Below are 16,694 nucleotides of genomic sequence, written 5' to 3'. Positions count from 1 at the left end.
AAAGACTCTTTAAAGCAGAACTTTACCCTTCTTTTTATTAAAACCTTTTTCATATAAAATCCTGGTGGCGCCTTTTAAAAGGCTGCGCTCGACTTGTGCTCCGTGTCCAACGCCCCGAGGTCTGGGTTGTAAAATCAGCTGGTAAATTCGGGACTCGGCTTTTCTGCCTTTGCCTGCTTAATAACGTCTAAAATTTCCAGAGCAATTTGCAGGGAGGGTGGTATAAAGTTAAGGCAGAGGCAGCAGAAGCTCAGGTTTTTTCTCCAAGGATTTCAGAGCCACGAAGAATGAAAGCTCCAGGGGGAAAGTGGTGGAGCAAGAGCTTTTCCCTTCGTCTTCCCTGCTCAGCGGGGAGCTGGGGACACGGGAACATGAGGACGCAGGCACACGGGGACACGGGCACACGGGGACATGGGGACAGAGAGCCCTTCCCAGGGTGCCTCTCCCAGCCCATCCCGACAGCCCTTCCCACTAATCCGTAGGTGGAGCTCTTCTGTCATCTTTTTCTGCTTATGTTGCTAAGAAGTAACCCAGAAATAGCTTTCCCGGGAGAAAAAAAGTGCTTCCTCAGCAGCTTTTGCCAGAGGTGAACTGCTCGGAGCATCCTTTGAAGAGCCCAAAGCTGCCGGGCTTCACCCCGGGGGGGTTGCAGTGCCTCTTCCTCTAATCACAGCCCAAGAAAAGGGGCCGAAATCTGTCCCGTCCTTCCTCTGGCCCCTTCCCTGACTGACCCGCACCCTTCCCCTCTTCTGTCCTGTTGTCTGCAGGTCTGAAAGGATGCGGCAGAGCCCCGCCGGCCCTCGGGACCAACCCCGGCCCCGGGGAGCTGCTGCCCCTCTGCCCGCGCCGGTGCCCATCGGGGGAGGACCATGCCCGTGACGGGGCCGCGGCAGCTGGCAGCGGGACGGGACAGTGGCGCTCTGTAGCCTTGTCCCCTCCTCGGTATCATGACTGGAGAGACCCAGCATGTTTACAGCACCGGCGAGGCTGAGGCCGGCCCCAAAGAGCCCGACAAGGACTTCGGCTGTGAAGGCAGCGGGGACAAGGATGGCAGGGCGCTGGGCGGGGAGGGCACGTCCCCCTTCCCCGGCCCCAAGGACAAGGAGCCCCACAGCCAGCGGGAAGCCGTGATCCGGCCGCAGCAAGCGGGCAAGATCGACTTCAAATCCCTCCAGTGCAAGCCCAAGTTCGGCAATGACAGCGCCTGGGGAGAGGGCAAGGGCAGCCCGCCGTCCCCGCCGGGGAAGGGGCGAGCCCGGGAGCGCGGCCGGCGCTCGGGGAAGGGCGAGCGGGGCAACCAGCAGCTCTACCGGCTCAGCATCGCCGGCAGCCGGCCCAGCCCCACCATCGGCATCGCCTACCCCCAGCAGAAGGTGACACCCCCGAAGAAGGCGGAGGTGGCCCCCGCGGCCGGCAGCTATCGCTTCCACGTGCCCGGCATCCCCCAGCGCGACGCCGAGCTGCGGCCGGATGAACTCGGCTTCGGCCGCTGCTTCCCCGATGCCGGCGGCGGCAGGACCTCCAGCAACTATACCTCACAGCCCGGCCCTTCCCTCGGCGCCAAGGGGCAGCCCCCCGCCGCCGGCATCCCCCTCAAGAGCCCCGGCACCCATGGGCAGCTACATTATTTAGAGTTTCAGGCAAACCGGGCCGAGTCCTGGCCTTCCGCGGAGAAGAGCTTCGCCGGTGCTACCTACGGGATCTCGGTGCAGAAGCCCAGCTCTTTCTCCGAGGGTGGCAAAGGCGCCGTGCACGGCCTGGGGGCTTTGCCGTGCCAGTTCCCCTTCCAGCTGCTGCACGAGGCGGGCAAGGAGCCGTTCCGCGGCGACACCGCCAGCCAGGACTACCTGGACGTGGGACTCGCCACCGCCGCCCAGCTGGCTCCCGGCGCCTTCGCCTTCCACGCGTCCTCCCGAGAGTGGCCGGAGGAGCCGCTGAGCGGGGCTGCCTACGAGAGCGTGTCCCCCGAGGGGAGGCTGTACGTGCTGCCCGTCCCCCCGCCGCCGCCGCCCTTCCTGCACCCGCCCGCCCCGCACCACGGCCCCTTGCCCTGCTGCAAGGGCAGGGCCGAGCATCCCGCCGACCCCACCGGTGCTCTCCCGTCGTCTGGTGCTATCGACCAAAACCCAAGCACTTTCCAAGAAAACCAAGCTGTTTTTCCGTCTAGTTTACACTCGCCTACCATGCCAAAGCCGGCCGGGAAGAGGCAAGCCTCGGCCAAGGACAGTGTCCCCAGCCCACGGCTGCTGGTGCAGAGCAGCCCCCTGAGAAGGACGGTGCCACCAACCTCCCTGTCCCAAGTGCACTTTCAGAGCAAGGCCTATTGCAGCTCCCCCGCGGGCAGCACCGGCGCGGGAGCCGTGCCTTTCGAGACGAGCGTTCCCACTACGGCACCCACCCACCCCAGGCTTGTGCAAGCTTGGGAAGGTGCCACGAAGGCGTTTTCTCCCATGGACCAGAATTCAGCACCTTATTCAAACCCTGTTGGAAACCAGTTCTCATTCGAGTGCCAGTCTGGCCCCGAGCAGAGGCAGCACAGGCAGAAGAATGCCAGGCTGCCTTGGCAGCAGATGCACCTCCCTTCTGCAATGCCCGGTGCAAACAGGCTGGAGCTGTCAAGACACATCAGCAGCCAGAAGCTCCCCTACCCCCTGGGCACATCGGACTGGCAGGGCAGTGGGAAAGCCCAGAAAGGGCCCCCCATCAGCAGCTCTCCGGGGTATCACGGCAAAAAGCTCTTGTCAGGAGAGAGCCTCCAGAGGGGAGATCCCAGCGTGACGGGAGCTTTTTCCTTTGAGGGCGGGAAGGAACCAGGATCTCCTGCCTGCGACTCGAGAAGCAAAGCCCTGTTCTACAGCATGGCTCAAGCAGTTCCTCCTCCTCCCTCAAGGAGCTCGTCGGGCTCGGCACTGGTCCTGCCGCCCTCAGCCTTGGTGGCTGCTTCACCTTGCGAGTCCCCGCTGCCGTCCCCTGTCCCCAACCCCACCTGTGGCAGCACCTGCTCGTCGCTGTCGCCCATGTCCAGCAGTCCACTCAATCCCAGCTTCGACGACAGCCAGATGTCCGGAGCGCTGACCCCCTCGCCCTTCTTCCAGCACCCCTGCCATGCCAAGGATGCCAACAAAGCCTTCCACCCCTCCGACATCCTCAGTCCCAGCTCACTTCATTACCACCCCCCAGACTCTGTCAAGTCCTTCCACTTCCCTCCGGATGCTCTGAAAGATGACAACCTCCTGAAATGCGCCCCGGCCAGCCCGTTCCACAAACCGGGCGGGGAGCTGGCCAAAGGATGCTCGGAAGGGCTGGACGGGGAGCAGCCTCCTCCACCATACTCCTCCCATCACCTGCTGGCCACTTCCCTGAGCAGCGCCAGCCTGGACCAGCTGGACGTGCTGCTGACCTGCAAACAGTGTGACCAGAACTACAGCAACCTGTCCTCCTTCCTGCAGCACCGCCAGTTCTGCGCCTCCCACCCCACCGCCCAGGGAGAGCCCAAGGATGCTCCTCGGGCAGCCGAGGGGCGGAAAGCTCTCCCACCAGAGCCTCCCAAAGCCCCCAGCCTGGGGCTCTCTCCAGACCCCCAGGGGCAGCTGTTGGCATTAAACAAGAGTGATGACTTCTTGCTGGATGGGGAAAGCAAGAGCGAGGGCAAGGAGGATGCCCTGAAGGGAGGCCTTTTCCACAGCCTGGCCAGCGGCTCCCTCCCGCTCAGCGCCTCCGACCTGGACATTGATGATGCCAAGCTGGACAGCCTGATCACTGAGGCACTCAATGGCCTGGGATACCAGTCAGATAACCCGGAGATCGACAGCAGCTTCATCGATGTGTTTGCTGACGAGGAGCTGCCGGGAGTGAAGGCGGCCGGGGCAGGGATGGCACAAAAGGCCAAGGAAGGGCTGGCCTCGGACAGCAAATCCAAGCAGGCAGCTGAGGAGAAGGCAGTGGGAGAGGCCAAGGCTGGCTGTGTTTATGAAGAGAGCCACCCAGGTGGGGAGCAGGCGAAGAGAGGGGCAGGAAAGCAGCACCTTCACAAGGGGAGGGTGGCACGGAGGGTGGCACTGCAGGAGTCAGATCCCGTGGCTGAGGGAGCAGAGAGGACAGCCAGGCTGAGGGCAGGCAGGAAGAACAGCATCCCCCCTGCCACCACCTCCAGCCAAAAGCAACCCAGAAAACTCAGCCAGGACCCTCCAGTGAAGAGCGAGGCGGGGCAGGGCGTCACCACCAAGAGCTCCAAGCCACCCCGGTTCTCCATGAAGGACATGAAGAAGCGGAAGCCCCGAAGCGGGACGTGGAGCAAGGAGCTCATCCACAAGATCGTGCAGCAGAAGAACAAACTCCACAAACTGCAGGTGAAGAGCAGCAAGCAGGCCCAGCTCCCCCAGGCCACCGAGAGGCCACTGGCAGCCACCAAGGAGGGCAGGCTGAGGGAATACGACTACGTGTCTGACTCGGATGAGGAGGGGGCAGAGTGCAGCAAGCCCCGGGGCAGGAAGAAGCGTGGCACGGGATTCATCGGGAGGAGCAAGTACAGCTTCAGCAGGAAACGCCTGGGCAGAAGTGAGAGAGCTGGAGAGAAAGACCCAGCCTGGAGCTACAGCCGGAAAAGGGACAGTCAGAAAAAGGAGGCACAGGAGGACGGGGAAGTCTCGAGTCAGCAGGATGCTGAGAAAGAGGATTGTGCTGCCAGAGCCCGAAGGCGGAGCAGCCACTCATCTGCTGGCAGCAACCACGGTGTGCCCAGAGAGATGGGCATGAGCTCGCCCTGTGCTGCTGGGGCTGGGGACAAGGGTGGCACCCAGAGGAGGAGGCGCTCGGGCAGCCCGGCCCGTGTGCCAAGGACTCCGCTCAGCCTTGCCGAGGACAGCAGCCCAAAGATGAGCCAGGAGAGCAAAGAGGACATTCCCAGGGGGAGCAGGAGGTTTGGCTCAGCCAAACCTTTGCTGGCAGGCTCCAGGACACGGCCGAGTACTGAGCCAGATGTTGCTGCCATGGACTGTGCAAAGGGGGATCTGTCACCACAGCCCCAGGAAGGGCAAATGCCCATCACAGCCACCCCAGGCAGGAGCCCCACTGGGCTGTCTTCCAAGGAGGGGCTGGAAGAGCCCAAAGGAGCAGCAAAGCACCCAGGTGAGGCAGGAGAACCCACCCTGGAGGCTCAGAACTCTCCTGAGCTGCCCATGGACCACCAGAGGCACCAGTTTGCTCCTTTCCCAGGCGAAGGGCTGAAGTACCACACAGAGGAGGTGATTGCTGCACCCCACAGCAGTACTGCAGCGAGTCCTGGCCAGGGCAGTGCCACCTACTCGGGAGCAGGAATGAAATACGTGAAGGGCCAGGGACTGTGTGACAGCCAGAAGGACTATCCCGCAGCAGCTCCCACCTACGGTGGGGATGCAGTGGGAATGATGCTCCCTGCCAAGGCACCCAATCCGTACATCAGCAGTGACAACGCATTTTTTGATCCCAAAGGCCTTCCAGGTCACTATGATGACAACCTCTTCCCAAAGGCCCCAGCCCTGGGCTCCTCCCACATGGATGACATGTACCTGTGCCGGGATGACATCAGCGCCACCTCCTTTGAGCAGAAGCACTCCAACATCTCCCCTTTTGCCGCGGAAATGCCGCAGGGCAAAGTGTCCTCCCCTCTCAGCTTCGATTCCTCGTCGATATTTGGAGAGCTTCCCGTCTCCGAGTTCGATCCGTACGAGAGCAAGGATGGATATGTGACAACGTTCCCCTGTCCTGGGAATGCCACCCGCAAGCTGCTGCCGTTCGAGCAACCATATCCTCCCTTCATGCCCGAGAAAGACTGGTCCCTCATGGAGGAGGTGGCTCCCATGCTGCCAGAAGACATGAGTCACTTCCACAGCCTCTCCGTGGAGAAGCCACCAGCCAAGAAGTTCCCCGAGGAAGGAGCTGTCCCCAGCAGCCAGCTCTCCCTGCCGCTGCCAGACAGGATGGCGGATTACAACGTGACTTTCATGAGCAACATGTCAGACGATGAGCTGGAGATCAAGCGCTTGGTCACAGAGCTGGAAAGCCAACTGCAAACCAGCAAGTTGGACTCTGAAGTGTCTGTCAGCCTCCCAAAATCTGAGCAGAGCATGGCTGCCCACCTGCAAGCGCAGGGGGCTGAGCGCTTCCCGGCACTGCCAGGGCCAGAGGCAGGCCAGGAGAAAGGGCTGTTTTTGGCAGATGAGCTGGGCAGCTCGAGCCTCTGCATCAGGGAGAGGCTGGGAGGGGACAAGCCGGACATGGTGACCACCTGTGAGGGCTACGAGAGGCCCAGGGAGCCCTGGCCATGCCCACTGGAGCTGGGCTCGCTGGAAGCTGGGATGTGTGTGCCAACTCCACTCACCACAAACCAGTTCTGCTCCAAAGACAACAGCGAGCAGCTCCAGGGAGCTGTGGCTGCTGAGGAAAGAGAGCCCAGGAAGATGGAAAATAGGTCTCCTTCCAAAAGTCTGCCTGACTCAACTGACCAAACAGAGGCTTCTGTCTACGCAGACCCTGTGACAAAAAGCCCTCCTGTTGTCACCGACTCCATGTTCCCCAAGATCACAGATGCAGCACAGCTAACCAAAGACTGCCTGCCATCCCTGCCATGCCAGCATGGTGCCAAGGGCTTCCCTGTGCCAGGGAAAGCAGACACTGATCCTGCAGAGCTGGAGAAGTTTGATGCCCATCTTCCGAGCCCTAAACCTGAATTTGGCTTTCGGCAGGGTCCAGCCCCAGCCGTGGATCTCGCCTTTTCACCTCACGTCAAAGAGGTCCCAGACACAGAAGAAAGACCCTTCAGCAAGACTGAGTCCCCCAAAACAGGGAAAAATGCTGTGGATCTCAGAGGGGATGGTGGTGAGTCTGCATTGGTGGAGGAAGCAGAGGAGAGGAAGAGCCCCACCACCTATCCAAGCCCTGGAGCCAGTGACAAAGCCAGCAAGCCCAAACTGCTGCTGTTTGAGATGCTGAGCCTGCCCAAGGAGAGCGACCGCCCTTCCCAGGAGGTGGTGGCATCCCAGGAGACCTCTGCCAACCCTCTGCAGCAGCTCCAGCTCTTCGTTGCCCGGACGGTGAAGAACAACGAGGAGGAGTTGTTGATGCCGTGTTTCCCTGGGCTCCTGGCTCCCGGCCACCCCTCTGCCACCACCCACGTCCAGGCGGAGCACAAGGAGCAGAGCAGCAGTGCCTTGGAAGGGGAAAATCAGACCCAAGGGGAAGGGGCTATCTGCTTGGGAAACAGCACAGGAAATATTGCTGCTCCAGGAAAAGAGGTGCTTTTTCCCAGTGGCTGTGAGCAGCTGGAGTCATTGGATGCAGAGCCCTCTTACCATGCAAAACAATCCATGTCAGCAAAGCCGGAGCTGCAAAATAATGTAACAGAGCCACAGCACTTAGCAAATGAACCCACGGAGCCAGGGGACATTAATATCCCTGCAGATGGTGTTTCCCAGGAGCGTAATGACCTCTCGCCACCCAACAGCAGCGCAGTGACCCCGCTGCCAGGGCAGGCAGGGAAAGCTGATCGGCTCAGGGAAGAGCAGGAGGAAGATAACAACACAACGACCTTGGCATTTAGGAAACATGAGCAATGCCACCTCAGCCGTGGTTTGCTCGAGGAAGAAATGCTGGGCAGAGCAGAGGGAGAGAAGCTGGAAAGGGGTTGGGTGGGGAAGGGGGCAGAACCCCCAGGCAGTGCTCCCACGTGTCCTGTCAGACCCCCAGAGCCCTCCAGGGAGGCTCTGCACCAGGATCACAGCTTGGGGACAGAGATAAAAGCTGGCACAGTCACTGCAGAGGTTCCTGGAGAAGGGAATGCCAAGTTGTCCCTCAATGGCTGTGACTACGTGGGTGAATCTCCAGCCAGCCTGCCTTTTCCAGCCAAATTTTGTGACCTTAAATGCTTGCAAAGCAGTGGGGCTGAGGGGGAAGAAGTCCCCAGCTTTGGCACTCAGCTCTCAGATGAGAAGAAATACAGCTCATCCCTGCCTGCCACACCGAGTTCATTCGTCACAAAGAGTTGTCCTCCCGAGCCCAACAGCCATCACATCCATCACACCATGAGCCCAGCAGAGCAAGGGACATGGAAAAGAGCAGCCACCTTCCCTCCCTCACTGCATCCCTGCGGGATGGAAGCAGCTGAGGAACGTCATCATCACCTCCCTGGTGGTGTTTTGGGTAACTGTGGATCACCTGAAAGAGAGGGGAAAATGAAACCCTGTGCTCTGCTGCACAGTGATGGTCTGGTGGGCTCTGCCTTGGAGATGGATGGTCACCAGGAACCTCCTGGGAACGATTGTTCTGTTCCCTGCTCACCTCCTTTCAACCAAAAGGGTGTTGGGAAAGAGATTCCCGAAAGTGCCGGTGTTGTGTTGCCAAATTTTAAAGACAACCAAGGATGTGCCATCACAGACACAGCCATCAACTCCTCTCCTCCAGAAATCCAGGATTATCCAACGCAGCCCACAGCAGATCATCTGCCCATGGGAGAAAGGGAGGTAGACCTGAACCAAGAGAACAAGCTTGAAAGCTTCTCCCACAATGGGAATAACCATCAAAGTGAACCAGGGGCTTTGTCCAATGGTTTTGCTGTTCAGGGCATGCCAGCTGCCATCAGCAGAGGTCTTACCAGGGTTAGAGATCTTGGTCCTGCTGAATTAAATGACGAGTTTTCAGGGGCAGCAGAGGTGAGACTTGGTCTTTCTGAAACCACAGAAAGTGAAGAAAAGAGTTTAAAAGAGGAGAAATCCAGAAGCCATGGGGCTGCAGAAGCTTGTGCGTTAAACAGCGTGGGCCAAGGAGAAGACAACACACCCAACAGTGCTCCAGACCCTTCCCAAAATGAACTCCACAAAGGAAAAAAGCCCAGTGCACTCCCGGTGACCTGTGACATTTGTTCAGCCACGTTCCGGTCCAAGCCCGGCCTGACCAGGCACAAAGCTGTCAAGCACCAGGTGAAGAATGGTGGTTTGCCACAGCCCAGCAGGACTCCCAGGTCCTCTCTGATTCCTGCACACAAGACATCAAGAGCAGCCCAAAAGGTGGCCAGGAGGAGCCTGAAGGCATCAGTCAAAGACAAAACTTGCAGCTCACAGTTGTCAACCTCCACCATTGAACACATTGCCAGCAAAACACTGCCAGACCTGGAGAAGGAGCCCAGCACGCAGATGCAGGAGGTGGTCAGCAGAGTGCTCAATGACCTCAGTGTGATCTCCCTGGAGATGTCCCAGGAGCTGCACCACACCCAGGTCCTGCAGAGGGAGGTGAAGGCAAAGGGGCCACGCTCGGAGATGAGGGGATCGGGAGAGGCAGCGTCTGGGAAGCTGGACTCAGGATGGCAGGTCAGGAAGGGAGAGAAGGGCAGAAGGAGCCAAAGCAAAGACCTCAGAGAGGAGAACACCAATTCTGAGAAGCAGCTCAGCAGGAAAGTGAGGCGAAGGAAAGCAAGGGTGTTTCGCAGCAGGAATGAGCCCGATGGTCCGTGTGAGCTGGAGAAGAACACAGGTCCTCCCCAGACTGCCCTCAGCTCCAGCCTGCCCGGGATCATGGAGAGCTTGCACGAGCCAAGTGGTTGCATCTCCACAGAGGAGCAAAACAGGACCAGCACAGCCCAGCACTCCCAAAAAGCCAAAGAATCCCCTTGTGCAGCCGAGCTTGCAGAAGACCTGGGCAGCAGGATGGTGTCTCTAAAGGAGATGGTCAGCAAGGACACAGCCACAGGTGTGGTCACCTATCCTGGGGAGGTGGAAGATACAGATGGAGTGGAAGACACACAGGCTTGCAAAAAATGGATTAGCGGGTTTGTGAAGCAAGTGGCGAAGGGTTTGGGCAAGGTGGGCACAGAGCAGCATCGTGGTGCTGATGGCACAGAGGACATGGCTGCTGGGACAAGGGACAGTGCTGAGGCAGGCAGCAACACCGGGAACTGGAATGGCACCCCACAGGGCCCCACAGCTCCTGCTGAAGGGGGTTTGCTGCTGGAAAACCATGACTTGGGAGCCCCCCAGAATGTTTCTGGGCACAGCACTCTGCAGACCTTGCAAGGGACCAGCCCTCCTCCTGCAGAGCCAAAGCACTGGGCAAAGGCAGACGTGCCACCAGGCAGGGAGCACTGCGGGGACAGCACGGCCACCTCGGAGCTCCAGAGCTTTTTTGATGATGATTCCACGTTCTCCCAGCTGTTTCCCCGGGATGACCAGTTTGTCCGGAGGAAGTGCACACGGGTGTATGGGAAGCGCAGCAAGAAACCCAAACCTGTCCCCGAAGTCAGCCTGCAGCCAGAGGGGGCCATCGACCTCTTCACCATCCGCCTGGCTTCTGACCTCAGTGACACCAGCTCCTTCTGTGTCACCAGGGAGGACCCTTGCGAGTATGAGACCATCTCTGTTGATGATGCCCTGATGCTGAACATGTGTCATGGCAGCGAGGCAAAGAGTGGAGATGCTGCTCCAAACGGATCTAAAAGCATCGAGCTGAGGTTGGACCACGAGGTGACTGACCAAGGGAAGGAGGACATTGACCTGGAGGACAACATGCTGACCTTCTTGTGCCAAAGCAGCCACATGGACAGTGTCCCTGGCTTGAACATCTGGGGCAGTCTGGAGAAGGAGGGGGAAAGCCTCTCTGCTGAGGACATGTTTGATCCTCTGATGGACCTTGAGGATGAGCACTCTCTCCGAGAAGTGAGCTCTGAGCCTCCTGACCTGGTGGAGGAGTCCTACGATGCCAAGGATAACGAGGATTCGGATTCTCCCGAATTCCACACCATCGACATCGAGATGCTGAACGCAAAGCTGAAAATGAGAGACGTGTGTTTCTTTGGCCCTTGCGAGGATCTTGCTGGCCACGGGGAAGACAACGCTGTGAGTTTGAAGCCAAAGTCAGGCAAGCACAGGAGCAAGCTGGAAGATGGGAAACTGGGGAAAAACCGCGGGGAGATAACCATCAAAACCAAAGACAAGCAGTACAAATGCAAAGTCTGCTTCCAGTGGTTCCTGACGTTGGGGGAGCTGGACTTCCACAAGCTGTCCCACAACCCTTCCCCTCCACCTACCTGCTACATGTGCGTCCAGCGGAAATTCAGCTCCCGGGAGCAGCTCCGGGACCACCTGAAGGAGAAGCACGCCAGGAACAAGGCTGGGCTGTGGGCGTGCGGGATGTGCCTGAAGGAGATCTCCGACGTCTGGATGTACAACGAGCACCTCCGGGAGCACGCCACCCAGTTCGCGCGCAAGGGGCAGGCGCAGAAATCGGTGATGGGCCTGCCGGGCTGCTTCGGTGAGGACAATGCTGCTGTCACCCACTTCCTCAACACCATCATGTACAGGAAGCCTGGCAGGTCCTCCCGGCACAGTGAAACCAGCGGCCAGCACGGGGTCAGCAGAGAGAGCAAGAGTCCCAAGGAGCTGCTCCTAGAGCAGGAGAAGGTGATCAAAGACCCCTTGGAAAGCAACGCTAAGGTGAAGCCACCTGCACCCAGCTCCTCCAAAGCATCCTCCACCCCATCTCCAGAGCACATGGCAAAAAGTGAAAGCACTCCAAAATCTGTCCCCATGCACCCAGACTGCAAGGATCCTTCCCGGGACTGCCATCACTGCGGCAAGCAGTTCCCCAAACCCTTCAAGCTCCAGCGGCACTTGGTGGTGCACAGCTTGCAGAAGATTTACTTGTGCCACAAGTGCCCCATGTTCTACCAGGAGACCAAAGAGCTCCGGAGCCACCTGAGCCAGGAGCACGGCGTGGTGGAGGAGCAGGAGATCAAGCACACCACCCTTTATGCCTGCGAGCTCTGCGCCGACGTCATGCACGTCATCAAGAAGTCCTTCATCTGCAGCATGTGCAACTACACCTTCTCCAAGAAGGAGCAGTACGACCGGCACATGGAGAAGCACCTGGCGGGCAGCAGCAAGACTTTCAAGTTCCGAGGGGTCATGAGGCCTGGCGCTGCCTGCAGGGAGGGCAGGGAGAAGGTGAAGGAGGATGGATCTCTCCGGGAGGGAATGCCGCCGAGCAAGAAGCGCAAGGTGGCTCACCATGGCAGCTCAATCCCACACAGGTCACCAATCCAGCTGGACCCCACGAGTGACCTTCAGCTGGTGGAGGATGCAAGCCCCAGCCTGCAGGTTGCTGCTGACTCCTTCCCAACAGCACCTGATGACCCGGGAGCATCCCAACCTTCAGTAAAAGCAGAAGTCCTGGTGGGTGACTTCTCAGAGCTCCTGGCAGAGATGGAGAAGTCCCCGTTTGACCCCCTGGCACCACCACCCTGCCTGTCCCAGTCCCTGCCACCAGCTGCCTCAGGCAGCCCCGAGCTCAGCCACATCGCTGGCCTGTCCATCGAGGAGCTGGAAAAAGGAGCCTTTGATGGGAAACCACTTCCTTTCATGGACTCACCTGAGTTTCCCATGGACCTTGCTGGCCTGGCTTGTCACCTGACCGAGAAACGTGGCTGTGCTGATGCCCATAAAAAAACAAGCACAGGCAACAAAGATGAATATAGGGCGTGTGTCCTGGATAATCCCAGCGCAAACACCAACGCCATGGATGGGATCCCATTTCTCCAGCTTGCCAAGAAGGTCTCAGAGCTTCCCTCCCCTCAGGCAGAGTCTCCATCAGCCTCAGAGACCCACAAATGGGGCAACCCCAGTGCCGGTGATGCCTCTGCTTGGGAAGGCACACCTAAGGCTGCATCTCCAGAAGGTGCCCAGCAGCCCCTGCCCCTGAAGGACAAGGTGACATCACCCACACTCAACAGAACTGCCAAAGATTCGGTCCCACCAAAGAAGACCGTGGGTAGTGAGGCTCCTCCCAGTGCAGGCAGCCCCGGCAGCAGCACCGAGGAGGGTCAGCAGCCCAACTCAGGGAAGGAGAAATCCATGCCTGAGGCTAAGGACAGCAGCACTAGTGCCAAGGACCAAGGTGGCAACCCAGGCAAATCCAGCAGCCACCAGCCCAGAGGTGAGGCGGCCAGCAATGCCGTGAGACACGGCCATGCAGAGCCTGGCAGAGCCTCCAGCAAGCTTCACCCCAAGAGGAGGAAAGAACACAAGTCCTTGAGCCACCGGGGCAGCTCTGGCTCCCGGGAGAACATGGAAGGAGACGGGAAGAAGAAGAAAGCGCGGCCGCCGTGCCCGGTGAGGAGCGAGAGCGCCGCTGAACTCAAACGTGGCAGCTGGAGCAACGCCGAGGCTCCTGCCCTGTCCCCCGGCAGGAGGGACACGCACTGCAACAAGCTGGGACCCAAGCCCAGGGCAGGTCCCCAGCTGAAGAAGATGGTCCTGGACCCTTACAACCAGAAGAAGGGGGAGCTCCGCCACGCCAACGGCGACGTGAAGCGCAGGAAGGCCATTCTGGGCAAGAGCCTCCACCAAGTGTTGGCCAAAGGGCCAGCACCGTCCCCACGTGGCTCCTGGCACGGTCACCGTGCCACCCGTGGGGCCAAGGCGGCCGGACCGGCCAGCTACCGCAGCGCCGAGTCCCAGAACAACCTGCTCAGCCAACTCTTTGGGCAAAAATTAACCAGCTTTAAAATTCCTTTAAGAAGAGATACTTCAGAATAATTTATGGAAGTGACTTATGGTGATCCTCAGCTGCTTTCATGGGGTTTGCAAGGGAAAAATTATCAAAGCATTAAATTCGTTTGTGTAGCATGATTTCTCTGTCTAGCTTAAATGAACTTGCACTGCAGCCTCTGTGAAATAGTTTGCTTTGTGTCTACTAATCTACTTTAATTCACCTGATTTATCATGCAAATGCTAGAACTTTGATGTTGCTGATGATTTTCATGAACTGAAATTGTAATCGCTTTGGGCAGACTGAATCGTCGAGAGCAATTGCTTTATTGCAGAAGTGCTGAGGTTATAAGGATACTTGCAAATCTCAGACCCTTTTGAGTCTGTGTCTGTGTTATCTTTGTACAAAGTACTTGAAGAGATGAACTTCATTCCGTAGACGTCTTATTCATAAGGTGCAGTACACTGTAGAAAGCAAATTTTTTTTTTTTTTTTATTTGAAGATTTTGCACAAATAATCCCGTACAATTCATTTAATTGGGAGCTGGCCTAAGCGATGATACAATTAAAAAATTAAATTAAGACCCAAGTGTCCTATATTTTGACAGCCATCCCTAAGAATTTTGTTTCTACATCGTCAAGAGAAGAACGACTCAGCTCTGGGGCTCCAGGGCTGTCGGAGTCCTCCAGAGGATGCTGCCACTCTTTGACCACTGTAGACGATGGGACTGGAGGAGAAACGTCCCCACGAGCAAACTGCACCTTGACACTTGTGACAAACTCTGATTTTTTTAGGGTTTTTGGGGTTTTTTTTGTTTTGTGTGTGTGGTTTTTTTTTTCTTTTTGTTTGTGGGGGGGTTTATTTTTTTTTTTTTTGTGCAACGAGAAAACTGTGCCAATTTACCGCAGCGAAAACCGAGTGCCCTCAATGGTATCACTTCTAAACTCTCTTACTGTATTGACGTAGTGGCTCTATAGGTATCCGCTTGTACTATGCAGTTACTGGTGCTATTCTTCATTTGTAATGTGAATACAGACTTCCTTGATTGAAAAAAAATAAAATAAATAAAAGGGAATAGGTAGGAAGAAGCCGTTACCTGTCAAAAAAAAAACCAAGCAGGAAAAGAGAAGTTTTTTTTTTAAAGCCAACTCGAGGGGAAAGAAATACAGCTTTAGGGAGAAAAAATCACTTTAGGGGGAAAATACAGCTTAGGGAAAAAAATTCAACTTAAGGGAAAAAAATAGATCAAACTTAGGGAAGAAAATACAACTTTAGGGCTAAAACTCCTCTATGCTGGTACTCCATAGTGTCGAAAAGGTTACGTCACGTTAAACAAGCATGTTCTACAACCGAACTTTTGGATCCAGAAAGAAATCTCAGGTGCAAATGAGGACATGGAAAGATTTTATTGAAATACTCCCAAGTCAAGGAGGTGAAGTAATGCACTGATGTGATATGAACAGTCAGAGTACTTTGCGTCTGTCCTGCAATGATTTTTTGTTTTGTTTTAGAGTTAAAAGGAAAAAAAAAAAGAGGCTTTATTCTGTTAATATGTATCTTTACAATTCTTTGTATTGTATAAAAAACTATTGTAGGTAATTTACCTTGGGTGCAATGTGTTCTGTCAAAAGTTTTTATTTTGATATTTTGTCCAGATAAGCAGAGAGAGAGCAGGAAACGCCGTTTTATGATGTTGTCCGTGTGCTTTTAAAGTGCCTCTTTAATATTGTTAAATAAAGTATGAGATGAAATTATGGGGTGGTACTGTAAAGTCATCCATGATTAATCTTTTCAAATATATTCCAATATTTTCACAGAAGTTCCCTGTCTGCGTGATGTTTGTGGGATGTTTGAGGTGTCCTCTGTAAAGGGACGAGGAGGACCTTGGTGCCACTGCCATCACCTCAATGGTTTGCAAAGTGCTGGAGCTTCTCAACGGTGAAGATGCTCCTGCAGCTCCTCTTCCTCACAGATCTTGTCCGAGTGCTGCTCACAGCAGGAGAGTCTTGTCTCTGAGGGAAAAAGCTCGAGGTGATGGTGGTGGTGATGGTGATGGCCTGGTTTGGTCATCATCAGTTGGTGATGGTGATGGACTGGTTTGGTCATCATCAGTTGGTGATGGTGATGGACTGGTTTGGTCATCATCAGTTGGTGATGGTGATGGACTGGTTTGGTCACCAATTGGTGATGGACTGGTTTGGTCATCATCAGTTGGTGATGGGGTTACCTAGTTTGGTCATGATCAAGTGTTGATGGTCCAGTTTGGTCAATATCAGCTGTTAATGGTGACTGCCCAGTTTGGTCATCACCAATTTGTGGTGAAGGTGGTAGCAGCCATGGTGATGGTGGTGGTGATGATGGTGATGGTGTTGGTGAAGGTGATGTGATGGTAACAGACCAGTTTGGTCATCACCAATTGTTGATGGTCATGGTTTTGGTGAAGGTGATGGTGTTGGAGATGATGATGATGGTGTTGGGGATGATGATGGCCCAGTTTGATCATCCCCCATTTTTGATGGTGATGGTAACAGCCCAGTTTGGTCATCACCTGTTGGTGATGGTGATGGTGGTGGTGCTAATGGTGATGATGGTGCTGTTGTTGGTATTGGTGATGTGATGGGGATGGCCCAGTTTTCTCATCCCCAGTTTGTGGTGGTTATGATGGCCTTGGTGATATCGTTGATGATGATGATGGTGGTGACAGTGTTGGTGATGATGATGATGTTGATGATGATGATGATGATGGTGGGTATGGTGATGATGCCGATGGTGCTGGTGACAGCCCAGTTCACTCATCCCAAGTTCGTGAGGGTGATGATGGCAATGATGACAGTTTTGGTGATGATGATGATGATGATGGTGGTGCTAGTGATGCAGTTTGCTCATCCCCAGTTGCAATGGTGACGATGCCAAAGATGACAGTTTTGGCGATGATGACGATGATGATGGTGCTGGTGAGGGCCCAGTTTGCTCATCCCCAGTTGTGATGATGGTGATGATGATGATGGTGCTGGTGAGGCCCAATTAACTCATCCCAAGTTTATGATGGTGACGATAATGACATTGGCGATTGACATGATCGACAACAACGATCACAATGATGATGATGATGATGATGGTGGCTGTGACAATGATGGGGATGGGGATGGTGACAGCACAGTTTGCTCATCCCCAATTTATAATGG

General features: G+C 56.0%; 1 protein-coding gene across 3 annotated transcripts in view; it reads left to right on the top strand.

Annotated features, from left to right (window-relative positions):
- Positions 1-14,385, top strand: part of ZNF469 (zinc finger protein 469) — a 164,391-nt gene extending 150,006 nt beyond the window's left edge. For all 3 annotated transcript variants that reach the window (XM_085071381.1, XM_085071382.1, XM_085071383.1), the window contains one exon: positions 768-14,385. In XM_085071381.1, coding sequence (XP_084927507.1) covers positions 948-13,556 — 12,609 coding nt within the window. In that variant the 5' untranslated portion in view covers positions 768-947 and the 3' untranslated portion in view covers positions 13,557-14,385. The remainder of the gene's footprint in view (positions 1-767) is intronic.
- Positions 14,386-16,694: the final 2,309 nt, after the last annotated feature.

The sequence above is a fragment of the Lichenostomus cassidix genome, chromosome 11, assembly GCF_008360975.1.
Source record: "Lichenostomus cassidix isolate B80296 chromosome 11, HeHo_3.0, whole genome shotgun sequence".
In the NCBI taxonomy this organism is placed as follows: Eukaryota; Metazoa; Chordata; class Aves; order Passeriformes; family Meliphagidae; genus Lichenostomus; species Lichenostomus cassidix.
Note: the sequence above shows the minus strand (reverse complement) of the source record. Positions and strands in the feature narration are given on the sequence as shown.